At 42.7% G+C, this 27,150-nt stretch overlaps 1 protein-coding gene across 2 annotated transcripts in view; it reads right to left on the bottom strand.

The window, feature by feature from the left end:
* The window catches only part of LOC126473763 (G-protein coupled receptor Mth2-like), a 641,204-nt gene that overhangs the window by 493,733 nt on the left and 120,321 nt on the right, over nt 1-27,150 (bottom strand). For both annotated transcript variants that reach the window (XM_050101033.1, XM_050101049.1), the window contains exon 4: nt 730-1,018. In XM_050101033.1, the coding sequence (XP_049956990.1) occupies nt 730-1,018 (289 nt within the window). The remainder of the gene's footprint in view (nt 1-729; nt 1,019-27,150) is intronic.

Here is a 27,150-nt window from a genome sequence, read left to right as displayed (position 1 = left end):
TATTTTTATCTGTTATTACTTTTATGTTGTAAGTTCATGTACTGACACGTTCCATGACCTTGGAGATTTGCTCCTCAATTTGGTCCTACGGAACTTGACGTGTAAATAAATAAATAAAAAATAATAATTAGAGTTATTAAGAATCATTTACAGAATGCTTCATGTGTTGATTTTTGTGAGTTTATATTTGAAAATATTAAACTCCTAAATGCAAACATTCTTCAGCAACATATAACTGAGAATTAGAAATAAGTACGATAACCGATGGAAGTAATAAACATTATCTGCCTTAGTTAAAGAGTTCGTAATACTAAAGTAGTGTATTGTGTTTTCATATGACAAAAACAAAACAACAGAATATTTACTCGAATAGCAATGCAAGGTATTTCGATTTCTTTTTCGTTCAAGTTTTAACGAGAAGGTACTATGATCTATGTACCTGTAGCATAAGCCAAGTACTTTAACCAAAATCTACTATATAGATATAGTACTAACGAAAGTTGCCACAAAATGTCGATTCACTTGAACTTCTAATTTCTGTCCAATATTTTGATTTCGGTCATCTGAGCAGTCTGTGCTAGAGACATGCAAAAACGTTCTCTTACTACAGAATCCGTCGTCTCTTTCCAGCACTGAACTTACCAGGTTGCTTTGGTGCACCCTGTATAGCAGACCACGTTATGCCAGCGGCTTTGAAAGAAAGTCAAGAGGAGAATGAGTGGTACTCACGCACGACGAAGCAGATGGTGCCCCAGAGGCCGGGCGCCATGTTGAGGAGCGCGATGGTGGCGTAGCCGAAGAAGAGCGCAGCCACGTGGCTCATGAGCGCCTTGCCGTGCAGCGACGCGCGCAGCCGGCAGCTGGCGTACGCGAAGAAGGTGGCCGCGAGGAAGGCGCACGACACCACCATGCAGATGCTCGTCACCACGAACATGGCGACGCGGCTGCTCTCCTCCGGCGGTGGCGGCTGCTCCATGTCCGACGTGCACAGCAGCGCCGACACCGAGCCGTTCCACGTCTGCCACAACATTTACGGGGGTATTTCCAAATGCAGCACTGTGTCGGGCTAAATGAAACGAGTTTGATAACTCCGGGAAAGGGGAGGTACAGGGTGCGTGGCGATGACTTTGTTATTTGAAACATGGAGTTGACTGGAGGGGTAGACGGCTAATTAGAAATTTATATTTGAACCAGAGAGCAAGAGTAAGAATAGGAGGTGTGATGAGTGAAGAAATAGAACTGGGAAGAGGTGGAAGACAAGGTTGTTGTTTATCACCAACACTGTTAAATATACACTACTGGCCATTAAAATTGCTACACCAAGAAGAAATGCAGATGATAAACGGGTATTCATTGGACAAATATATTATACCCCTAGAACTGACATGTGATTACAGTTTAAGCAATTTGGGTGCATAGATCCTGAGAAATCAGTACCCAGAACGACCACCTCTGGCTGTAATAACGGCCTTGATACGCCTGGGCATTGAGTCAAACAGACCCTGAATGGCGTGTACAGGTACAGCTACCCATGCAGTTTCAACACGACACCACAGTTCATCAAGAGTAGTGACTGGCGTATTCTGACGAGCCAGTTGCTCGGCCACAATTGACCAGACGTTTTCAATTGGTGAGAGATGTGCTGGCCAGGGCAGCAGTCGAACATTTTCTGTATCCAGAAAGGCCCGTACAGGACCTTCAACATGAGGTCGTGCATTATCATGCTGAAATGTAGGGTTTCACAGGGATCGAATGAAGGGTAGAGCCACGGGTCGTAACACATCTGAAATGTAACGTCCACTGTTTAAAGTGCCATCAATGCGAACAAGAGGTGAGCGAGATGTGTAACCAATGGCACCCATACCATCACGCCGGGTGATACACCAGTATGGCGATGACGAAAACACGCTTCCAATGTGCGTTCACCGCGATGTCGTCAAACACGGATGCGACCATCATGATGCTGTAAACAGAACCTGGATCCATCCGAAAAAATGACGTTTTGTCATTCGTGCACCCAGGTTCGTCGTTGAGTACACTATCGCAGGCGCTCCTGTCTGTGATGCAGCGTCAAGGGTAACCGCAGCCACGCTCTCCGAGCTGATAGTCCATGCTGCTGCAAACGTCGTCGAACTGTTCGTGCAGATGGTTGTTGTCTTGCAAACTTCCTCATCTGTTGACTCAGGGATTGAGACGTGGCTGCACGATCCGTTACAGCCACGCGGATAAGATGCCTGTCATCTCGACTGCTAGTGATACGAGGCCGTTGGGATCCAGCACGGCGTTCCGTTATTACCCTCTTGAACCCACCGATTCCATATTCTGCTAACAGTCATTGGATCTCGACAAACGCGAGCAGCAATGTCGCGATACGATAAACCGCAATCGCGATAGGCTACAATCCGACCTTTATCAAAGTCGGAAACGTGATGGTACGCATTTCTCCTCCTTACACGAGGCATCACAACAGCGTTTCACCAGGCAAAGCCGGTCAACTGCTGTTTGTGTATGAGAAATCGGTTGGAAACTTTCCTCATGTCAGCACGTTGTAGATGTCGCCAACCTTGTGTGAATGCTCTGAGAAGCTACTCATTTGCATATCACAGCATCTTCTTCCTGTCGGTTAAATTTCACGTCTGTAGCACGTCATCTTCGCAGTGTATCAATTTTAATGGCCAGTGGTGTATATCTGGAAGAAATTATTAGTGAATGTTTTGATGGAAGTAGAGGAGCTTGTAGAGGGGGTCGGAGAGTGGAGTGTGTAAGATTTGCAGACGACATGGTTGTGATGGCAGAGAGTGGAAGAGAGATGGAACAAATGTTAGATGATATAAACACAAAATTATAGGAATATGGAATGAAGATTAACAAGAAGGAAACGAAAAGTATGGTAATTTGAGGAAAGGGGAGAAAATGCCGTATGAAAATAGGGGGAGGAGAAATAGAGCAAGTGAATAACTTCAATTACTTGGGCAGTGTAATAATGGATTATATGTATTGCTCAACAGAAATTAGGAAAAGAATTGCAGTGGCAAAAGAAGGATTCAAGAGGAAACAGAAATTACTTTGTGGACCACTAAACAAAGATCTGAGGAAAAGACTTGCCGAATATTACATCTGGATCGTTGCCCTATATTGTGCGGAGACCTGCACATTGAGGAAGGAAGATGAAAGGAGATTGGAGGCACTAGAGATGTGGATATGGAAATGAATGGAAAAAGTGAAATGGGAAGACCGAGTAATAAATGAAGAAGTATTAAGAAGAGTTGGAGAAGAAAGTTATCAGAAAGAGAAAACGGAACTGGATTGGACATTGTTTGAGGAGGGACTGTTTATTGAAGGAAGGAATCGAAGGGATGGTGGAGGGAAAAAGGGGAAGAAGAAAAAGAAGATAACAAATGCTGGACAATATAAAAGGAGACAAATACTCAGAAATGAAAAGACTTGCTATGGACAGACAAAAGTGGATGAGGCTTAACCCATGACAAAACCTGCCGTAAGGCAGAATACCATACTACTACTACTCATTGTTGTGTGTGGAAGGGGGGTTGAGCACATTCGAAATAGGACTGACGGTTACAGCTAAAAAAACACCTGGTTTTCGGTTATATGATTTTTTTTAAGGCCAGTTTAACGTGACTGTTAAAACCACTCAAAATAACCTGTTTCTGAAATAACTAATTTTCGGTTTTTTGTTCCTATTATTTCCGGTTATAAAAGTAGAAATCGAACAAAGATTGAAAAATTTCGGCTCTGTTCCAAGGTACATAGAACGAAAATATTAAATTAAATAGGCAAATAAAAGATAACTCCGTCAGTCCGCCGTTCACTGCTATTCTCGAGAAGTGGTAAGCGGTTGTATGCTAGAAAAAAGCACCAGTATTCTCGTACTGATTCTGATTTTTTGACACTCGTCGTAATCACGGAGAATATCAGTATTTGGGCATTACGAATAATCAGTACTAAAAGCTGAAAACTGAGGGTAAAGAAGTCTATTTTTCGTGTTAATTTTCCGTTTTTAAGGACTTCAAGCAGAAAGGCATATTATGTAGACACTGGCAGCAGATCAGCTGCTTCCTATTTTTATCGTGCATTCTGAATGAATTGTTAAGTTTCTAATTTAGTACTGTTACTATAATGTTCAAAATGGTTCAAATGGCTCTGAGCACTATGGGACTTAACATCTATGGTCATCAGTCCCCTAGAACTCAGAACTACTTACACCTAACTAACCTAAGGACATCACACAACACCCAGTCATCACGAGGCAGAGAAAATCCCTGACCCCGCCGGGAATCGAACCCGGGAATCCGGTCGCGGGAACGCTACCACACGACCACGAGCTGTGGACTACCATAATGTCCTTCCTGATTTATTATTTCATTGAAACGGCAGACAAATCTTTACTTTTTCAAAGGAAATAAAGCATTGTACTTTACTGTTACGTCACTTCGTAACTATTTCCAGCTTAGGGTTGGTGCCATTCTGCAATACAATGGATGTCCGGCGGCGACAGCCAGAAACTACCGTAAAGGCCAGCTGGGGGTAGGTCTTGCACACTGGGCGTACCCGTGTATAGAGCTTAACCGACGGCACACAGCAACAGTGACGTTATTGTCTCAGAAGCGGTGTACCAATTCTTATGCCATGTGTTTGTTGCGCGGTTCTCCCGGCCATTGTTATTAAAACAGCACTGATCGCTTTTCACATTTTCTATAATAACACAATATTCCAAAACAACACAAATTTTACGTATAAAAATTACTTCCTTTTCAAGAAAGTTTTATTTGAAAACGAAAAATTTTAGCACAGTTGCTATGTCTAACTGATATTTCGGTATTTTCACTCGGTTATCGGTAAAAAATAGAAAAAACACCTGTTATAACCAAGACCAAATACCGAAAAATACTGGGTGTTTAGAAATAAAATACTGGTATCGGTTTTAACTCGTCCGTTTTTCCCGTTCCTAATTCGAAATAGGGATGGGAAAAACCGACAACGGCATTTTACTTCTGAATAACCGGTAATTTTTGGTATTTCTCTGGTCTCGTTTATATCAGTTTTTTTCATTTTTTACCAACAACCGGGTAAAAAGACAAGCATATCAATTTGCCACGGCAGCAGTGCTAAAATTTCTGATTTCTAAATAAAACTTTAAAAAAAACGCTTAATGTTTATTCGCAAAATTTCGATTGCTTTGAAATACTGAAGTATTATAGAAACTGGGAAAAGCGATCCGCATAATTTTATTAGCAACGCCTACACTTAAGAAACTAGCAACAAAGACATGGCAAGAGAATCGCTACAGGACAGACGGTACGTGTTTTGTACGTGCAGTGTGGTAGTTTCTCGCTGTCGTCCTCGCACATCAGTTGTACTGCAGAATGATACCATCACTAGTTTCGAAGTACTTTACAAGGTGCGTTAGCAATGAAGTACAGTCTTCCATTGTTTCAAAAAATTAAAACGGGAGGTGGCAAAAGAGACTTGCGACATCATATAAGGAGAAACGACATCCACCGCTTTCTTTGAAAGACAAGGTAAAATTGATTGATATACTGGGAGTATAACGGGAGTAGGCTTCCTCATGCATAGGACGGCAGCGTAGAGAGTGTGTTAACTGTGAACAGATCAATGATAGTGTTGTTCTCACCAGAATCGACAGCAAACCAACATCGACAAAGATAGTTCAGGTATATAAGCCGACATCGCATGCGGAAGACGAACAGATAGAGAAAGTATATGAGGCTATTGAACAGGTAATTCAGTACATAAAGGGAAAAAAAATCTAGTAGTCACGGGGGACTGAAATGTGGTTGCAGGAAAAGGATTAGAATAAAGGTTTACGAGAAAATATGGGCTCCGACAAGGAATAAGACAGGAGAAAGACTAACTGAGTTCTGCCATAATTTTCAGCTAGAAATACCGAATACTCTGTTCAAGAATAACAAAGGAGGAAGTATTCTTGGGAAAGGCCAGGAGATATGGGAAGATTTCTATTAGATTACATTATGGTCAGTCAGAGATTCCGATATCAGATTCTAGATCGTAAGGCATACCCTGCAGTAGACATAGATTCAGATAAAAATTAAGTAGTGATAAAGAGTAGGCTGAAGTTTAAGACACTAGTCAGGAAGAATCAATAAGCAAAGAAGAGACATACGAAAGAACTAAGAAATGAACAGAGACGCTTGAAGTTCTCTGCGGCTGTATATAATGCTATAAGGAGTTGCTGAGTAGGCGGTTCGTTTGAACAGCTCTAAAAAGGGCAATCACAGAATTTGGAAAGAGAAACATATGCACATAGAAAGTAACAGTGACGAAACCATGGGTAACAGAATAAATATTTCAGTTGATCGACGAAAGTAGAAATTACAAAAATGTTCCGGGAAATTCAGGAAGACAGAAATACAAGTCGCTTAGGAACGAAATAAATACAAAGTGCAGGAAATCTAAGACGAAATGACTACATGAAAAATGTCAGGAAATCGAAAAAGAAACGATCGTCGGAAGGACTGACTCAGCATACAGAAAAATCAAAACGGCCTTCGGTGAAATTACAATCAAGGGTGGTAATATTAAAAGTGCCATGGGAAATCCGTTATTAAATGCAGAAGAGAGAGGTGATAGATGTAAACTGTACACTGAAGGCCTCCATGAGGGAAAACCTTTGTGATGACATGACAGAAGAAGAAGCAGGAGTCGATATAGAAGAGACAGGGATCCAGTATTAGAATCAGAATTTAAAAGAGCTTTGTAAGACTTATGACCAAATAAGGCGGCAAATAGGTAACATCCATCAGAATTTCTAAAATCATTGGGAGAGGTGGCGACAAAAGACTCTTTACATTGCTGCGGAGAATATATGAGTCTGGCGATATACCATATGACTTTCGGAAAAACAGCCTCCACACAGTTCCGGAGGCTGCAGGAACTAACAAGTGCGAGAATTATTTCACAATCAGCTTAACAGCTCATGCATCTACTTTGTTGACAAGAATGATATACAGAAGAATGAAAAGAAAATTGAGGTTATATCACATGACGATCAGTTTGGCTCTAGAAAAGGTAAAAGCACCAGAGAGGCAGTCCAGACGTTGCGATTGATGGTGGAAGCATTGGATTTGTCGACCTGAAAAAAGCGTTCGACAATTTCAAATGATGGAAGATGCTCGAAATTCTGAGAAAAATAGGGGTAAGCTACAGGGCAAGACAGGTAATATGCAATGTGTACAAAAGCCAAGACAGAACAATAAGAGTGGAAGACCGATAACTATCTGCTTGGATTAAAAAGGATGTGAGACAGGAATGTAGTCTTTCGCCCCTGCTGTTCAGTCTATACCTTGAAAAGCAATGACGGAAATAAAAGAAAGGTTTAAGAGTGGAATTAAAATTCAAGGAGAGAGGATTTCAATAATAAAGTTCGTTGATGTTATTGCTGTCCTCAGTGAAAGTGAAGAAAAATTACAGGATCTGCCGACTGCAATGAACATTCTAATAAGTAAAGAACGTGGACTGACAGGAAATCGAAGAAAAACGAAAATAATGAGAAGCAGCAAAAATGAGAACAACGAGAAACTCAATATCAGGATTGGTGCTAACGAAATAGATGAATTAAGGAATTTTGCTACCAAGTCCGCAAAATACTCCATGACGGACGATGCAAGAAGAATATAAAAAGGAATCTACGCAGTGACAAAAAATGCATTCCTGGCCAAGAGAAGTCTACTAGTATCAAACATAGGCCTTAGTTTGTAGAGTAAATTTCTGAGAATTTATGTTTGGAGCACGTTAGTGAAACACGGAATGTGGGAAAACCGGAAAAGAAGAGAATCGAAGCATATGAGATGTGACGCTACAGAAGAATGATTAAAATTAGATGGACGATAAGGTAAGGAATGAGGAGAGTCTCTGCAGAATCGTCGAGGAAAGAAATATGTGGGAAATACTGACAAGAAGGGACAGGATGGCAGAACATCTGTTAAGACATCATGGAATAACTTCCGTGGCTCTAGAGGGAGTTGCAGAAGGTAAAAATTTTAGAGGAAGACGGAGACTGGAATACATCCATCAAACGAATAAGGACATTCGTTGCATGCGCTACTCTGAGATAAAGAGGTTGGTACAGGGGAGGAATTCGTGGCGGACCGCATCAAACCAGTCAAAAGACTGATGACTCAAAAGAAAAAGTCAGAGTGAAAAGTTAATACCATCCAAAAGTTACGTTGCAGGGAAGTCATTAACTTGTGACCTTTCGCTCTCGCTGTCGCCGCAACCGTCTCTTTCTCCATGGCAATGTTTGCTAGAGACAATAAGATCAGTTTCTGCCAGAGACTTAGCGCCGTATCGATCTTGCTCTACTACGCCTACACCATCATTAGAATGGTCGAATCCTTTTTGATATCTACGTTTATTGCTGGCAATAATAACAATAAATAACCGAAAATCAGACCGATGTAAATGAAAACCGGTTGTCTTAGTCTAATCGCCATCTCTAATTCGAAAAGGCGGGACCTAACATCGAGAAAGTAAGGCTGGCGATTTGGAATTTACTCCGGCGATCTGCACGCATACACGCAGCTACTCTTGCAATTTCTGATTCTTCATAAGGCTTAAAATTTCATTTATACAAACTGGCCGTGATGTACACTCTTAACCCAAGCACTTTTGTTTCACGAAAAAATGATGTTGAAGCCTTGATGGAAAACCTGCCTCATGACGCCCTTGTGTTCTTCAGTGACGAGGCACATTTTCATTTGTCTGGATGCGTGAATAAACAAAACATTTGATATACGAGTAGCACGATCCCCTGAGAAATTCGTGAGCAGCACCTGCATCCAGAATGTGCGACTGTTTGGTGTGCGTTACCCAAAATTGGCATGATTTTTGAAAGACAATGATAGTGCAGTCACAGTCACTGCTGTGTGTTGTCTCTAGTGACTGATAGTTTTTCCTTCCCGAAGTTGAAGAAATGGATGTGTGGGATGGCTGGTTCCCACACAACGGCGCCCCGGCTTACATGTCACAAACGTCAATGACGATCTTGCCCCAACACCTCACCGATCGTCATTATCTCCTTGAGGGCTGAACTTCAGTGGCCAGCACGCTGGCCAGATTTAGCCTCCTGCGAATTTTTCTTATGTGGTTATCTTAAATCCTTGGTGTATATCAATCGTCCACGGACCTACATTGTAGAACAATTCTTGCTGCTATTGCCAACAGAGACAGAGAAATGCTGGACCAATTGAACCGAAATTTCCGATTTCGACTCTCCGTATGCATTGAGCAGAATGGAGACCACGTTGAAGATATCGTTTTCAAAATCTAATGGATAAAACTCTAAATGTATCTCTACGTAAAGAGAAGAGAATTAAACTCATACTTCCAATACTTGCTTTTTTTTTTTTTACAGTAACCAAGTTCTCTCATCGCTCGCTGTGAGTGCTATAAGATAATGTTGGCGTATGCCAATACACAGCCTTCACTGAGCGATGAGGATGGCGGCAGAAGGAAGAATGCAGTGTCTTTACCTGTGTGCATTGTAGAATGTGAACAAGGAAACAAAGATATTGGATTCAGTGGGCTTATATCAACGAGAATTTCACACAAGGATGTTGGGAAGGTAATGCGACATTTGCGTTTGCGGTAGAGGAGAGTACGAGTGGGTATATGCACTGGAAGGAAGTAAGAAAAGAAAAGAAAAGGTAAAAGAAGGTAGGAAAAGGAACAGGAGAAAAGAAACAAGTGAAAGAAACAAAGGAAGGAGAAGAAAACAATGTAAGGAACGACGATACTTTCTGTAGGCAACAGCATTATCGACGAACATTCTGACTGCACTGCTGACCTTATCAGATGTCCGATAAATCACTTATGCATACTGAGAACGTTAACGATCCTATTACGCTTCCTCGATGCACGTCCGATGCTGCTTTCGTATTTTCTTTTTTTTTAACATTCGGCTTTCAGTATAACATTCTGGGTTTGATTAGTCAAACATCATACAGCCAATCGCATATCTGCGTAGATTCTCCGTACGATCATATCTTGGTCAGTAGTGGTCAAAGATTTGGTACACTGTCGAACGCCTTTCGGAAGTCTAATAAGATGGAATCAGCCCGTTCCCCTGCACCTGCAAGATATTATGAATGAATAAGTAAGGAAGATTAGGGTTTAAAGTCCTGTCGACATCAGGGTTATTAAAGCTCTGGCCAGGAAATCGGCCGTGCCTTTTCAAAGGAACTATACCGACATGTGCCTGGAGTGATTGAGGAAAATCGTGGACAACCTAAATCTGTGTAGTTGCTCGAGGATTTGAATGTCGTCTTCCCGAAAGCGAGTCCAGTTGTAACAGGTTTATTGTATGTACACCCACTACTACCAATACTTTATGATTCTGAAAAAAACATTAAGTCTGCTCGGATGTTTTTTATTCTGTTAACGTTGCTTTTCTTGTATTGCAACAGCTTTGTGTATACAGATTTGATGTAATGTGTAATGCCAAACATAGAGTAGAAATATCTCTGGTCTGAATATTCAGATACGCAGAACTGATCTTGTGTTGTCAACAAACATTGTAGCCGTGATCAAATGACCTCGGAAGGTTTATTCGGGCTGTTTGTCCGTAATGCATCCTATAAATTTTGAATGTCACAACATCGATAATACAGACAGATTCCCTTCACTGGTGCTGTGGATTTCGTACAGGCTGTCTGTAACACCACAGCAATGTGCATTTGATACCTGCAATAAACTGTCTCTTAACTTTGAAGAGCAAAATGAACGGGCATCGCGTCACAGCACCGTCACGTCATCGTGTAATAAGCTGTCCAGCACGTCACCTCACATCAGTTCGCCTATCCTAGTACGGAACGGCGAAAGTGAGGTTATGAGTCACTACGCATGATAAAAAATGTCTGAGTGTAATATTAGAACTGTGGAACTAACAACGACAGTGTTTATTAATGGGCCGGCCGTTGTGGCCGAGCGGTTCTAGGCGCTTCAGTCTGGAACCGCGCGACCGCTACGGTCGCAGGTTCGAATCCTGCCTCGGGCATGGAAGTGTGTACTGTCCTTAGGTTAGTTAGGTTTAAGTAGTTCTAAGTTCTAGGGGACTGATGACCTTAGAAGTTAAGTCCCATAGTGCTCAGAGCCATTTGAACCATTTATTGATGGCCAAAGAAAACTTCATAACGTATGTTCTTGATTAATTTTGTTTGACCACGTGCTGAGAAGCGAACGTTTCAAAAAAATCGCTATTTATTTGACAGGGAAAATATATACACACACATCTAACAGTATCTATAAAGAATAAATGGGGCCTGTTTACCTTATATATTATGGTTTATTTTTCTTAATTAAACTAAAGCCGTCACAAATAACTGTATTTTTCTCATTAGTTAAAGCTGACTTTTTCACTTAAAAAGTTATGAATTGAGATATCTGACCTCACTTTTGTAAGAACACTCAATGGAAAAAATATCCAGGTCGTCATGGAACGTTATCAATTAGCCACGAAAACAGAGCGTAATAATAAAATGTAGGTTAAGAAGATAAAAAAGGGCAAAATCCACTATATAACTCGTGTGAGCGCAGCGAAAATAGGTTAACTTCCGATATTAGCAGACGACGATACCTTCGAAACTTTCTTCCGGAGTAATCTTGGCGTGCCATAACGTAACGATCGGACCTGTTGGCGACTTGTGTCAATGCCGCCATTTGAAATGCATTGTGGAATGTTTTGACATGACGTGACATGTTTTGAAATGGTGACCATTGCCCTTAGTCAAATATCGTCCCTGGATCAGGTGACAATTCCAGCTAAATGTTGACAACATGCGCAGAACACAATGCTCACTCCAGAGATATTTCTACTCTATGACACTAAATCAATCCTGTTGTTTATTGTGTAGTATTAATTCCATTTATGTATATGATTTAGTTGTAATTTTAACAGCTTTGGCCTGTAAGTAAATCAATATCCGTGTATAACGTTATGAAGAAGGGACAGTTGAAGAGCTATTGCGGGCTATGTTGTGTTGCAACTTCGAGTTAGTTGAATACTACTAGAGAAAAAGACTGTCGTCATTTGAGACAGCGAACTTTATATGGACTAGTTTAGTAAGCTCAAAACTGTATCGAGATCTTTGAAAGGACCGAGCTTCTAAACAGTTTAATGTCGATGATGTGAGAAATAAACTGCGGACATCACGTCAGGGTTGATATTCGGCCAGCCGTCCGCTGTTGGTTCTAGAAATCTTTGTTCTTAATATTAAATTAACTCGATTGGTCCTATCCCGTTCCGCTTAAGAAACAGTGAAAGTTAATTTAAGGCGTATTCTGAAAAATCATCGATGAAAGAGACAGCGGAGAGTTGGCACCAGAGGTCTTGCAGCAGTCGTCTCATGAGGGAAACTGAAGATGCAGATCTCTGCAATCATAATGTCGACCGTCGACTGACGTTTAATTGCTGCTGGCGTTCTGGGCTTAAATACAAACAAATTCCAATAGACAAATACGCAGTGTGTTACATAGGTTCAAACCAGATTTCAATTTACACTATACGATCAAAAGTATCCGGACACCTGGCTGAAAATGACTTAAAAGTTCGTGGCGCCCTCCATCGGTAATACTGGAATTCAATATGGTGTTGGCCCACCCTTAGCGTTGATGACAGCTACCACTCTCGCAGGCATTCGTTCAACCAAGTGCTGGAAGGTTTCTTGGGGAATGGCAGCCCATTATTCACGGAGTACTGCACTGAGGAGAGGTATCGATGCCGGTCGGAGAGGTCTGGCACAAAGTCGGCGTTCCAAAACATCCAAATGTGTTCTATAGGATTCAGGTCAGGACATTGTGCAGGCCAGTCAATTGCAGGAATGTTATTGCCGTGTAACCACTCTGCCATAGGCCGTGCATTATGAACAGGTGCTCGATCGTGTTTAAAGATGCAATCGCCATCCCAGATTGCTCTTCAACAGTGGGAAGCAAGAAGGTGCTTAAAACATCAGTGTAGGCCTGTGCTGTTACAGTGCCACGCAAAACAACAAGGGGAGCAAGCCTCTTCCATGAAAAACACGACTGCACCATAACACCACCGCCTCCGAATTTTATTGTTGGCACTACACACGCTGGCAGATGCCGTTCACCAGGCATTCGCCATACCCACATCCTGCCATCGGATCGCCACATTGTGTATCGTGATTCGTTACTCCACACAACGTTTTTCTACTGTTCAGTCATCCAATGTTACGCTCCTTACACCAAGCGAGGCGTCGTTTGGGATTTACTGGCGTGATGTGTGGCTTATGAGCAACCGTTCGCCCATAAAGTCCAAGTTTTCTCACCTCCGGCCTAACTGTCATAGTACTTGCGGTGGATCCTGATGCAGTTTGGAATTTCTGTGTGATGGTCTGGATAGATGTCTGCCTACTACACATTACGACCCTTTTCAACTGTCGGCGGTCTCAGTCAGTCAACACACGAGGTCGGCCTGTACGCCTTTGTCCTGTCACGTTTCCACTTCACTATCACATCTGAAATAGTGGACTTAGGGATGTTTAGGAGTGTGGAAACCTCGCGTACGGAGGTATGACACAAGTGATACCCAATCACTTGATCACGTTCGAAGTCCGTGAGTTCCGCGGAGAGCCCCATTCTGCTGTCTCACGATGTCTAATGACTACTGAGGTCGCTGATATGGAGTACCTGGCAGTAGGTGGCTGCACAATGCACCTAATATGAAAAACGTATGTTTTTGGGGGTGTCCAGATACTTTTGATCACATAGCGTATCTTCCAACAGTTCTCCTCCAATAACAACACAAATTATCATTGCATTTGTGCTTTTAAGAGCTATTTCAATGCCAGAACTGCACACAGTTGTCTCATAAAAAATGTGTTGATACAATGGGTATGTTGAGGACAAAAGTTCTCTATTAGTTTCCCAATTAGTGGTAATACCAAAGCCCTAATTTAACTAACGATATTTAGAGGACTCTGGGGATAAGGATTGATCAATTTTGCTCTGTTAATACTGTGAACTCACGTTGTTAAAGATAGTGCTGCTGAAACAATAGAGGCATTTGTAATGTTAACAACGAGTTGAAGTTGAAACTTTTATATCTCTCGAGCCTTGTCATCATTCATTCCTCAGTGCTGACATTATCCAAAGTCCAGATGCCTAATAATTAAAGTTTCCCACCAAGGACATTCGGAGTGAAACAGATCCAAGCTGCTAACAGTAATAAGCTAATACGCATAGGACAGAAACAACTAGTTGGATTAAATGGGCAGGTACATGGCGCTTTTATCTAACGGTTTATGAGGTGCTTTGGTGAACGTTTTGCGTAGCCCAATGACAGTCCCTTCAGTTTTTCATGAAACAGTCTTAATCGAACAGCAGTGGAAAATCTGAATCATTCAAGGGAAAGAAGAAAAAGTTAGGACCGTTTGACCGTGTACAAACCACTGCGTCACCTCTCTCGTTTATGTGTGAATGAAGAAAACTGTGTTTCACATGAATTGTTTTACCTGAAGCAGCACCTATTCTTTTACAGAAGCCAGGAACGTGAGTTTTCTTTCGATATTCTCCCTTCAGTCTTTTTTTTATTTTTTATCGACGATGCAGTAGTAGTTAGTTTTCTGAATACAACCATTAATCCGGATGGGTTTTTAGTCTTTCATTACCGCTTGGTGCATATTTATCTACACCGAGGTTTACATTCTCTTTGATGTTCAACTATGGTTATTTTTCGCGATTTGAACTAAGTCCTTGATCATTTCATCTTCTGAGCAGTATCTGATAACTTCAATGTCGGCGTAACTTTAAAAATTTAATAACGTCATACTCGAGAGGAGCGGGTGTCAGATATAGGTTGGGGCTAACCGTAGTCCCCCTAATGCTGGGATGTCTTCCTTCTGCACGAACACAACCGCTTCGTTCACTCATCTTCCCCTTCGTCGTCGTCCTCCTCCTCCGGTTGAACTAGAGTTTCGTCTGTGCTGATCTAGATGTCCGCAATGAGCTTTCACTTTCTTCCGTTCCTTCATTACGTTTATCGTGCCGCAGCTACAGGCGAACACAATAATATCCAATCACGTTTTGCCCAACAAGTCAAAGCCTTCACTCCTGTGTAGACGGTAACCGATTTTTGTTCGTCTGATGCTTGGCTCATTAGAATTTTGTGAAGGTGCGGTTACTTGATAACTAATTAAAAGTGTGTTCATTAGTCCTAGCAAAACGTGGATTCTGGATGCAAATTATGTCGCCGACTACACGTCAAAATCCTATCAGACGCTCTCCTGATATCGCGCTCTGCGTAAAGTTTGTGTTATTGTCATAAAAATCTCGTTTCTGGTACTAATTAACACCTCTATTTGTGAAATTTGTTGTTGTCTTCAGTTCGAAGACAGGTTTGATGCAGCTCTCTACGCTACTGTATCCAGTGCAATCCTCTTCATCTCCTAACAACTACTGCAACCCACGTCAATTTGATCCTGCTCTCTGTACGTGTCTCTTTGTCTCCCTCTGTAATTCCTCTTCCTTCTTCCCTGCCACCCCCCCCCCCCCTACCCCCATACACACACACACATTCTTCCCTCAAATACTTAACTGATGATTCCTTGATGTCTCAAAATGATGTGTCGTATCAACCTATCCCTTCATTTAGTCAAGGTATGCCACAAATTTCTTCTCTCCCACATTCTGTTCACTACGACCTCGTTAGATAGCGTCCTAAGCAGTGGGATAAAGCAGGCACAGACCCACATTGCACTGTTGCCAAATTTATACAAGATGGCGGATCCAAGATGGTAGCCACAGATGTGGCAACGTCACAGAGACATCATGGCGGTAAGTTCAAATATTAATGGGAAAATGGGTCAACTGGGCTATCCCCAATAACCTAACCTCTCCCTCTACCCTCCCCTCTCTTACCCTCCACCATCTGGAAACTGCCAGGAAAAGGACTCAGTCTGTGCTGGACTGCCGGATAGAATGGACGTAAGTCATAATTTTTTATGCCTTGCTCCCCTCCCCTCTCCTCCCCATCCATCAGGAAACTGCTGAGAAAAGGACTCAGACTGTGCTGGCCTGCCAGATAGGATGGACATAAGTATGCATTGCTTATTTAAACAATTTGTGTTATAATAGACAGTAGCTCCATCCAGTGAGTTCACCATGAAGTCTGAAGTCCAACTGACCTAGTTTGCAAGACCAGCACCAGGGGGCACTGTCAGCCCTCACCCTCACCCTTTCTGTGACGTAATCTAAGATAGTATCTTGGGAAAAAATGGCGGGGAAAGGACTATGTCTAGCTGCTGGACTGGTAAGACAGACATAATTGTTTACTGTGTTCAATGGATCATTCGTCTGTGCTGGAGAAGGAGGAGTTTAAAAGGTATATTAGCTGTAATCATGAATCTGAGGACTGCGTTGATAGCAATGATATTTGGTGAAGACAAATACACTCCATGAAATAATGAACATGCAGCAGGATGAGGCTAAGTTACACTTCACAGCTCATATTGATAAATGCGTGTGCTGTAACTGTAGATCATTTGATAAAAGACCAGACAGTCTTGGTTCAAATGGTTCAAGTGGCTCTGAGCACTATGGGACTTAACGTCTGAGGTCATCAGTCCCCTAGAGCTTAGAACTACTTAAACCTAACTAACCTAAGGACATCACACACATCCATGCCCGAGGCAAGATTCGAACCTGCGACCATAGCGGTCGCGCGGTTCCAGACTGAAGCCACTCAGTCTTCTGAAGAGCAAGAGACAAGATGTTCACTACAGTGTGTATGCTCGCTGCTCCCAGAGGCCTTGCTCTGGCTTACAGCACGGCCACACAGTAGCTGCAGGAGTGACCAAGTACTTCCTGTCACACTGGAAATACCTGCGCCCTTCCTCATTCCCATCCCCAGTGCATTAATACCCTTTGTCGTTGAACACGAACTGCTTACATCTGGTATTGGGAATATAGTAACATTTTACAGGAACTAAATGTGCCACTGCACAAAGAGAGAGAGGGGGAGAGAGAGAGAGAGAGAGAAAGGGGGGAGGGAGGGAGAGCTTGGTAGACGACGCGACAATATTTTAACTATTACACCTTTTATTCCGAGGAATGCCACCATCGCCACACTTGAATGCGGACCCTAAAAAGATCGTGACACACCTATGAAACCGTATCTGTTATACTTCGCGCCCTTTTGTGAGAAATATCTTGTCTTTCAGCACGGGCTGCTACAGGAGTTACTAAATCCAACTGAATATGTCTCTAAATTCGCTTTCAAAATAAATCGCTGCACTGCAATTTGCGTCGATTTTGCGATGTATACTGTCACACTCTAAAACGATCGCTGCACACTTGTAAAACCTCCGTGAGACACTTCACACGCTTTCCCGGAAAACGGATCCCGAAACCAATATCAATTGCAATATCTGATTTTACACACCAAAACGACGATATTTGGAAGTGGAAATATATATCTCTGTATGTTCAAACAGGACGCTCACCACTTTTCGAGTTTCAGCTGCTTGTTTGAAGGCACTGCCAGAGAGAGAAATATTTCTGAGTCGTAAAGCTGCTGTAGTGCCCATCACTTTTCTGAAATGGTGAGTGGGCGTTGTTTTATGTTTACTGCTGCTGCAGTCAGGGACGTTATTTTCCTCACTTCTCGAAGCACACACAGATGGGAAAATCAGAACAATTCGAAGCACTGTTCTACAGAAGAGAAAAATGGCTGGAATTTTCCATGAATTCTCGGTATCCTACAGCTGCTTGTCTGGAGATGCTCTAAAGCCACAATGGCGTACGAGGGACAGCATCCCGCCAGAGATGGATGGTCTGCTTGTACAGGTCTCTGAACACTTGAACAAAGAAGACATCACATTACTGTGATGTCACAGAACTTTCCATAGATACCCTGACCATGTCTTGTTCGAACCAGTCTGTAGAGGCTCCTATGCCCCGCACAAATGAGTCTTGTGAAAGGAGCATTCTGATTGGCTCTTACTGAATTTTCCCACTAAACTGCTGTTGCTGCTGGTGTGGGAGCACTGTCCGCCATTTTCTGCAGACAGACAAATTACGAGACTTTCAGCGGCAAAATTATTTTGTACAGATCTACAAAAACATACAGCAGTCATTTTGCACTACAGGTCGGAAAAAAACATACAGCAGTCATATTGCACTGACAGTTAAACCCTGAAAAGTGGTCTACAGGTAATTAAATATGAAAACTATCACGAAAGACACTTCCTCAGTTACGCTGCCCTGCTACTATCGAGGAAAGCTTGAATTTTTCAGTGTGAAACCAATCTCCAACCAGGCAATATCAGCGCACACCATATCGATGTCGTAAACACAACTTGTATCCGGCACCTTACAAAATCATCACTTCTGCATCCTGCATACAGCTATCGACCACCAGACATTATTGCATATACCACGAAGCGAGACAGATCCCAGAGAAACATTATCACATGAACATTATACAGTCCTCGCAGCTCTAGATATTCCCCACAAGGGCAATCGGCCATCCACCGTGGCCAACGGTCACGAATCAACAGCTCCCGCACACCCTGCCTCGATGCACGATCTGAGTGGCCTCCACGAACAATGGTCACTCTACAAACTGGTGCAAAAAGGTTGGGCTGGTTCCCCTCGGCACAAAGGCATTACTGTTTCCGAACCCAACCTGATTCGTTGCTTGCTGCCACGCCTTCTACAGACATCTCCAGACATTGTGCTTACAAGAACTTATGTGTTTTTACATGGTCTGCCAGAATATCCTACTATTTACGCGATAGTTCTCGACACAAAGCACATAGCAATACGCTACCAATCGCTTCCACAGTATAATTCCGAAAAATAAAGAGTGGAAATTATATCTCTCGAAACCCGGAACTTTAGCGAGGTGGGATGTGCTGCAAACCTGTAACTAGAACCTTATCTCGTCTTCGAAGATCTTTACGCGAAAACTCGAAAACAGAGGAAACTGCTAGTTCCACCCGCATTTTTTTTGACGAATTCCGATGTCAGTGATATAACTGATTCCAAATCATCCTTCTACTTTACAAACTCAACTAAAGCGTTTTCTCATGTCTAGAGAACCAGCAAACATCTCTTCCACCTGTCCTTAACCATCTAGATGCACACAACACACACCACAATCGATGTTCTCTTAACCATATAAAGACGGGAAATCTGCAGAAGCAGTCAACCAGGCAGATTACATGGGAGGGAGTATCTGTCCAGCGCAAACATACGTCCATATGGAATCTTCTCAAATTTCCACGACCACAGGCGTCGTAAAGGCTGCCCAACACATACTGAGTATTAGTTCGCCATTCACCCGCGTAGAGGGCGACACGGTTAGGTCAGCTGTATTCTTGTACTCCAGCCCAGTCAGTTCAGGCGGCTCCCACCGTAAGCTGGAAATTTCAATCGTTCCAGCGACAGGCTACCGCTGCAACGTGCGCTCCCGCACCCCAGACAGAATCGTCCTAGGAAACTAGGCACAAGCCACTGTATTTACAATTAAATATTAGCACTGCAGCCTCAATCTGATGACATTCAACAATGAGCGAAGTATCGCAGATACCGCCTCTTGACAACTATGGCTCTGGAAATATCCTTTCGATGACTGGACATTATTTTCCAGGTATTCTGGAAATCTTTCATCTCCCTTATGGCTATGACAGTTTTCCACGTCAAACCCATATCTTCCTTACGACAGGACATGGCCTTTTTCTTAGCACATGTCGGAACACACACATGTACTTTACAAGCCTGCTGATCACAGCAGCTACTAAGTAGAATACTTTGTCAATAACTAAATGCTGATGATACCAAACAACACCGAAAACGCACCGATGACCTCGCAGTTTGGTCCCTTCCCCGCTCTTTTAAACCAACCAACCGATATTGAACGACGATCTGCGATGGATGGACATGCCTAATTTGTTTTTCTTGTGAGTGATGCCAGTGTGTCTTAGGATCAGAGGCGCAATCGTCTTATAAGCGACCAGCTATAAAGAAATCATTATCGCAACGGCTGTGTTACTGTCACAAGCGGTCTTGATTCTACCAGCACACACAAGAATCGCTGACGAAATCCATGTTACAAACCATACAAGCTTTATAAATCGATGCGTGGTATTGCTTCCGAGTGAAGTGCTCTTCCACACAAGTACCGCGACACTGAATATAGATCGTGATCGCTGGAGTGTGTATTAACAGACTGAAAGTGCGGAGTGCAAGAGAGCGCTATATCTACCACCTACTGCAACTCATGCGGAAAAAGGGTGAGCTGAGTTAAAGCGACAGGACAGCGTTTTGACCATTCAGTGCAAATGGGAACATGTTATCGTTGCTCCGACAACAATGTACGATGTGTACGGACGCCAAACGAAGCTTTTGCCTGCAACACTGAGGTAGTAGTAGAAAAGGACGAACAGGAACGGGAAGAAAGACGAGAATTTTGTTACCGCATTATGGTGCATCTCCAAACTACATACAGGTGCGAAGATCTCTCTGTCCCTCAGGGAGCATTCACCTCTGTCACCCAAACATTCTATCTATTATCATTATTTTGTACCATCCAACGGAGAATAAAAAACTACGAACTATAAAAATTATGCTAACGTCAGCCAGTAGTGAACTCCCTTAGATTTTACCACGTCCCTGTCTTCTGATACACATATCGAAAACAAATACCATCTGTGTGCTGGCATCGAGCATATGTGCTGGCCCCCATTAAATATCCAGGTATTGATCCACTCAATGATCGAAGTCGCCTGCACAGACCAGTTTAAGAGTCAACGCCTGTACGATAGGAGGATCATATCCCACAGACTATCAGTCTCAAGAGAGGGGTCCTTTTTTTTACGCTGTAACACGTCCAAGTAGCACATGGCACAGCTTTGTACACCACCGTACATTTTGTTTCCTCCACCATGACTTCGAGGTCTGTGTCAGATTCTAAACTGACATTAACATATTTCAATACATTGGCTCTGACCGAAAGCTGGACATCGCATGGTGTCTATTATGCTGCTGCTCTCACAACACAGGCACAGGATTATTTTAAGCAAAATATAGTCACAACATAAGGGAACTGGAAGAGTTTTTCGGCGTTGTGGAGCATTCCCAAAGAGCTGTCCGAAGGTGATTTGGCAGCCCATACATTTAAACTCATCTGCCACATTGACGGGACAGCAGATGGCTCAGTGTTCCATGTCAGTTGATACCTCATACTGTAGTCATGTTTGCCTTCACTGTTTCAGTGCTAGCCATCACCGGAAGGTATTTCCCCTCTGCCAAGATTCTTTCTCCATCCCAAACAAGCGATGTCAGTCAATCATTATGTGGTAATCAACAGTGTACCAGTGGACGAATGGGATGGAAAAGACACCATCGATGTACTATAATAAGCATCAGAGTTGACAATGCAATCAACTTCAACAATTTTACCAGTTTTCTATGTTGACCAATGACGTAGCAGCATGCTTCCCAGATTCTGTATCATCGCTGTACTGCCCCTCCTCTACTTTGCGAGTAAAATTGCGAATGTAGATAGATGACTGTGCAGTATGTTCATTCATTGTTAATTCTCGACCCGAGTCCATAACTGCTGTTCCAATAGCACAAGATTTCTCCAGATGCGTGAACGTCGAGGATGTTAGCATCCCTTCTCGGTGTATAGTAAATATGAAAGTGTTGTGATTATATACACTGAAGAGTCAAAGAAACTGGTACACCTGCCTAATAACATGTAGGGCCCCCATGAGAATGCAGGAGTGCCACAACACGACATAGCATGGACTCGACTAATGTCTGAAGTAGTGCTGGAGGGAATTGACACCATGAGGCTTGCAGTGCTGTCCGTAAATTCGTAAGCGCAGGAGGGGGTGGAGATCTCTTCTGAATAGCACATTACAAGGTATCCCAGATATGCTCAACAATGTTAATGCCTGAGCATTTGGTGGCCAGCGGACGTGTTTACACTCAGAAGAGTGTTCCTGGAGCCACTCTATAGTATTTCTGGACGTGTGGGGTGTCGCATTGTCGTGCTGGAATTGTCCAAGTCCTTCGGAATACACAATGAAGATGAATGGATGCAAGTGATCAGACAGGATACTTACGTACATTACCTGTCAGAGTCGTATCTAGATCTATCAGGGTCCCATCTCACTCCAGCTCCACATGCCCCACACCATAACAGAACCTCCACCAGCTTGAACAGTCCTCTGCTGACATGCAGGGTCCATGGATTAATGAGGTTGTCTACATACCCGTACACGTCCATCCGCTTGATACAATTTGAAACTAGACTTGTCTAACCAGGCAACATGTTTCCAGTCATCAACAGTCCAATGTAGGTGTTGACAGGCCCAGGTGAGTTGTAGAGCTTGGCGTCGCGCCATCATCAAGGGTGCACGAATGGGGCTTCAGCTCCGAAAGCCCATACTGATGATGTTTCTTTGAATGGCTCTTACGCTGACACTTGATGGCCAAGCATTGAAATCTGCAATAATTTGCAGAAAGATTGCACTTCTGTCACGTTGAACGGTTCTCTTCAGTCAACGTTGATCCCGCTCTTGCAGGATCGTTATACGGCCGCTGCGTCGAGGATTTGATGTTTTACCGGGTTCGTGATATTCATGGTGCACTTGTGAAATGTTCGTACAGGAAAATCCCCACATCATCACTATCTCGGAGATGCTGTGTCCCATCGCTCGTGCATGGACAATAATACCATGTTCAAACTCACTTAAATCTTGATAACCTACCACTGTAGCAACAGTAACCAATCTAATAACTGTGCCATTCACTTGTTGTCTTATAAATGCGTTGCCGACCGCAGCGCCGTATTTGCGTATCTCTGTATTTGAATACACATGCCTATACCAGTTTCTTTGGTGCTTCACTGTAATAGACGGTTAAGAACCAGAAACGTGTGGTTTTTATGCATGATGGAGCTCCAGATGGATGGAGTTTGAAGCATTTTACGCGAATTAACAGCGCTATCAATTCTAAAGTGCTGTTCTAGTGTCTGAGGTGAGTACCAAGAAGGTATTGGTAAGAGAGAACATAAACACATGCACTCCTGAGGCTACACGGTTCTGCACTAAAAACACGCTACAACGTTAGAGTGGTGTGGTTTCCGACCTATTAGTCATGTGAATTGCAACGCTGTTAATATTCCAATGTAAGACATATATTTGTAGCGCATGACATACATTCTCCTTGCAGGTTTTTTTCGATAAACTATATTGACAAACTATAAAATAAAAAACTATTCCCTTAAAACATCGAATCTTCGTGGAACATGCACAAATAGCTTTCCAGAGGTGTATAACGCCCACTGTTCTGATCCGATCACGGTTCAGAAATTATACTATGCTTGCTTTGCTTCAGTCCTATATAAAATGATCGTTAATAACAGAGAATGTCTCTTACATGTCATGCCGCCACCAACTCTGTAAACAGAACATCTGACAAGCAGATGTATACACGAGAATTGCAGTACTTCAAAGCACCTGTCACTAACTTACAATCGCCGTAGTTATGAAACTGAAGATTCTATTTTATGCCCAAGATGCGAAAGGGGAATGGAGTACATTGCATAAATCTTCGTTCGTCTAGAGGAAATTGCCAAAACAGGATGGACATATTTCATCATCATCACACATGAGATGGAAGTCCTTTCATGACAGAGATATGCTGTTACCGATCGCAAGTAGATAGTGTTCTAAGTCACACTCAGAACATGCAGTTGTATACAAGTCTAATGCATACTATACCACACAACTGATGCACACCGATAGAACAAAGGAAAAATGTGGATAAATGACCTGCAGCAACATCTCCCTCTCTCTCTCTAGAATGCATCATCAGTCCACCATTAAATCATACCTCATTACAACTCCATCTCAAACGATCACTACATCCACTCTCTGTCATCCTTTAACGCAGATGCAAGTAAGTTTAGAGGCAGTTGGTTCTCTTTTCTCCAGGAAAGCATTAAAGACAGCTGTCAACTCGGGTGTATCACTATTACCTCAACAGACATACTCTATCTACATCTACTTCTACATCCATACTCCGCAAGCCACCTGACGGTGTGTGGCGGTGTGTTCCAGTCTCGTATTGTTCGTGGAAAGAAGGATTGTCGGTATGCTTCTGTGTGGGCTCTAATCTCTCTGATTTTATCCTCATGGTCTCTTCGCGAGATATACGTAGGAGGGAGCAATATATTGCTTGACTCCTCGGTGAAGGTATGTTCTCGAAACTTCAACAAAAGCCCGTACCGAGCTACTGAGCGTCTCTCCTGCAAAGTCTTCCACTGGAGTTTATCTATCATCTCTGTAACGCTTTCGTGATTACTAAATGATCTTGTAACGAAGCGCACTGCTCTCCGTTGGATCTTCTCTATCTCTTCTATCAATCCTATCTGGTGCGGATCCCACACTGATGAGCAATATTCAAGCAGTGGGCGAACAAGTGTACTGTAACCTACTTCCTTTGTTTTCGGATTGCATTTCCTTAGAATTCTTCCAATGAATCTCAGTCTGGCATCTGCTTTACCGACGATCAACTTTATATGATCATTCCATTTGAAATCACTCCTAATGCCTACCCCCAGATAATTTATGTCATTAACTGCTTCCAGTTGCTGACCTGCTATATGGTAGCTAAATGATAAAGGATCTTTCTTTCTATGTATTCGCAGCACATTACACTTGTCTACATTGAGATTCAATTGCCATTCCCTGCACCATGCGTCAATTCGTTGCAGATCCTCCTGCATTTCAGTACAATTTTCCATTGTTACAATCTCTCGATATACCACAGCATCATCCGCAAAAAGCCTCAGTGAACTTCCGATGTTATCCACAAGGTCATTTATGTATATTGTGAATAGCAACGGTCCTACGACACTCCCCTGCGGCACACCTGAAGTCACTCTCACTTCGGAAGACTGCTCTCCATTGAGAATGACATGCTGCGTTCTGTTATCTAGGAACTCTTCACTCCAATCACACAATTGGTCCGATAGTCCATTTGTCATTAAACGACTATGGGGAACTGTATTGAACGCCTTGCGGAAGTCAAGAAATACGGCATCTACCTGGGAACCCGTGACTATGGTACTCTGAGTCTCGTGGACGAATAGCGCGAGCTGGGTTTCACACGATCGTCTTTTTCGAAATCCATGCTGAACCCTACAGAGTAGATTTCTAGTCTCCAGAAAAGTCATTAAACTCGAACATAATACGTCTTCCAAAATTCTACAACTGATCGACGTTAGAGATATAGGTCTATAGTTGTGCACATCTGTTCGACGTCCCTTCTTAAAAACGGGGATGACATGTGCCCTTTTCCAATCCTTTGGAACGCTACGCTCTTCTAGAGACTTACGGTACACCGCTGCAAAAAGGGGAGCAAGTTCCTTCGTGTACTCTGTGTCAAATCGAACTGGTATCCCATCAGGTCCAGCGGCCTTTCCTCTTTTGAGCGATTTTAATTGTTTCTCTATCCCTCTGTCGTCTGTTTCGATATCTACCATTTTGTCATCTGTGCGACAATCTACAGAGGGAACTACAGTGCAGTCTTCCTCTGTGAAACAGCTTTGGAAAAAGACTTTTAGTATTTCGGCCTTTAGTCTGTAGTCTGTAGAATGTTGTCATACAGCAACTGTTTGCCAGCTGACACCGCAAGATTGTGGTGGACATAGAGTACAGAGAAGCACATTGAAAATGCTATTTGTTGGGGTTTAAAACACGTAATCAGTCTTGGACAGGGTCAAACATGCGATCCATTCTGTAGTTGTATATTGCAGTCACCACAGCTCATAACAGAATGCTCCTTAGCTAAGGATGTCTTCTTGGTTTGAGTATTCAGAAATATGTCCAAGCAGACCGTCCACCTCTCGAGGGATGCTGTGACTCAACTGCCTTTGTGGCTTTGCAGCATCTCCACACCAGCAGCTGTGTGAAAATTCACGGAAAATTCCAACCATTTGTTTTGTCTGTAGAACAGTGCTCCGAATTGTCCTCATTTTCCTGTCTGCGATTAGACACCAGTGTGTGCTTCGAGAAGTGAGGAAAATAACGTCCCTAACTCCAGCAGCAGTAAATATAAAACTAAGCCGACCTACCATTTCAGAAAAGTGATGAAGATCACAGCAGCTATAGGCCTCAGAAATTTTTTCTCTCTCTGGCAGTGCCTTCAGATGAGCAGTTGAAACTCGTAAAGTGGTGAGCGTCCTGTTAAGCGTTACAGAGATATTTATTTCGAATACCAAATATTGTCGTTTTGGTATGTAAAAATCAGATATTGCAATAACCAATGACTAATGGAGCAAGGAGGACATCGAAAGCAGACTAGCACTGGCAAAAAGGGCATTCTTGGTCAGCAGAATTCTACTAGTATCAAACATAGGCCTTAATTTGAGGAGTGAAATTTCTGAGAATGCATGTTTGGAGGACAGCATTGTATGGTAGAGAAACATGGACTGTGGGAACACCGGAACAGAAGAGAATGGAAGCATTTGACATGTGGTGTTGCAGGCGAATGTTGAAAATTAGGTGGACTGATAAGGTAAGGAATGAGGAGGTTTCACGCAGAATCGGAGAGGAAAGGAATATGTGGAAAACACTGACAAGGAGAAGGGTCAGGATGTTAGAACATCTGTTAACACATGACTGAATGACTTCCACTGCAATAGAGGGAACTGTAGGAGGCAAAAACTGTAGAGGAAGACAGAGGTTGAAATACATCCAGAAAATAATGAAGACGTAGAGTGCTACTCTGAGATGAAGAGGTTGGCATAGGAGAGGAATTCGTGGCGGGCCTCTCCATCCCGTCAGAAAACTGATGATACCAACAAAAAAAAATCTGATTCTGAGTACAGAAAGCACTTCGATCACATGCATCCTCGATGTTGTAATTTCCATATAGGTATATTTTTACAGAAAAAATTTAAAAAAACACACACACAATGACGGCTGGCACGGCGGTTATTTATATCCTTGGTGATTTAGATTTGAGGGTGTTGACGTCGAGGTCTAAACGCTTGTTTTGGTGCCTAACGTTTCGTCCCCTACTGCGTGATGTATCCTCAGAGGCTATCAATACGTA

This window comes from Schistocerca serialis, chromosome 1 (genome assembly GCF_023864345.2).
Source record: "Schistocerca serialis cubense isolate TAMUIC-IGC-003099 chromosome 1, iqSchSeri2.2, whole genome shotgun sequence".
In the NCBI taxonomy this organism is placed as follows: Eukaryota; Metazoa; Arthropoda; class Insecta; order Orthoptera; family Acrididae; genus Schistocerca; species Schistocerca serialis.
The sequence above is the reverse complement of the archived record's forward strand: the minus strand, read 5'-3'. Positions and strand labels throughout refer to the sequence as shown.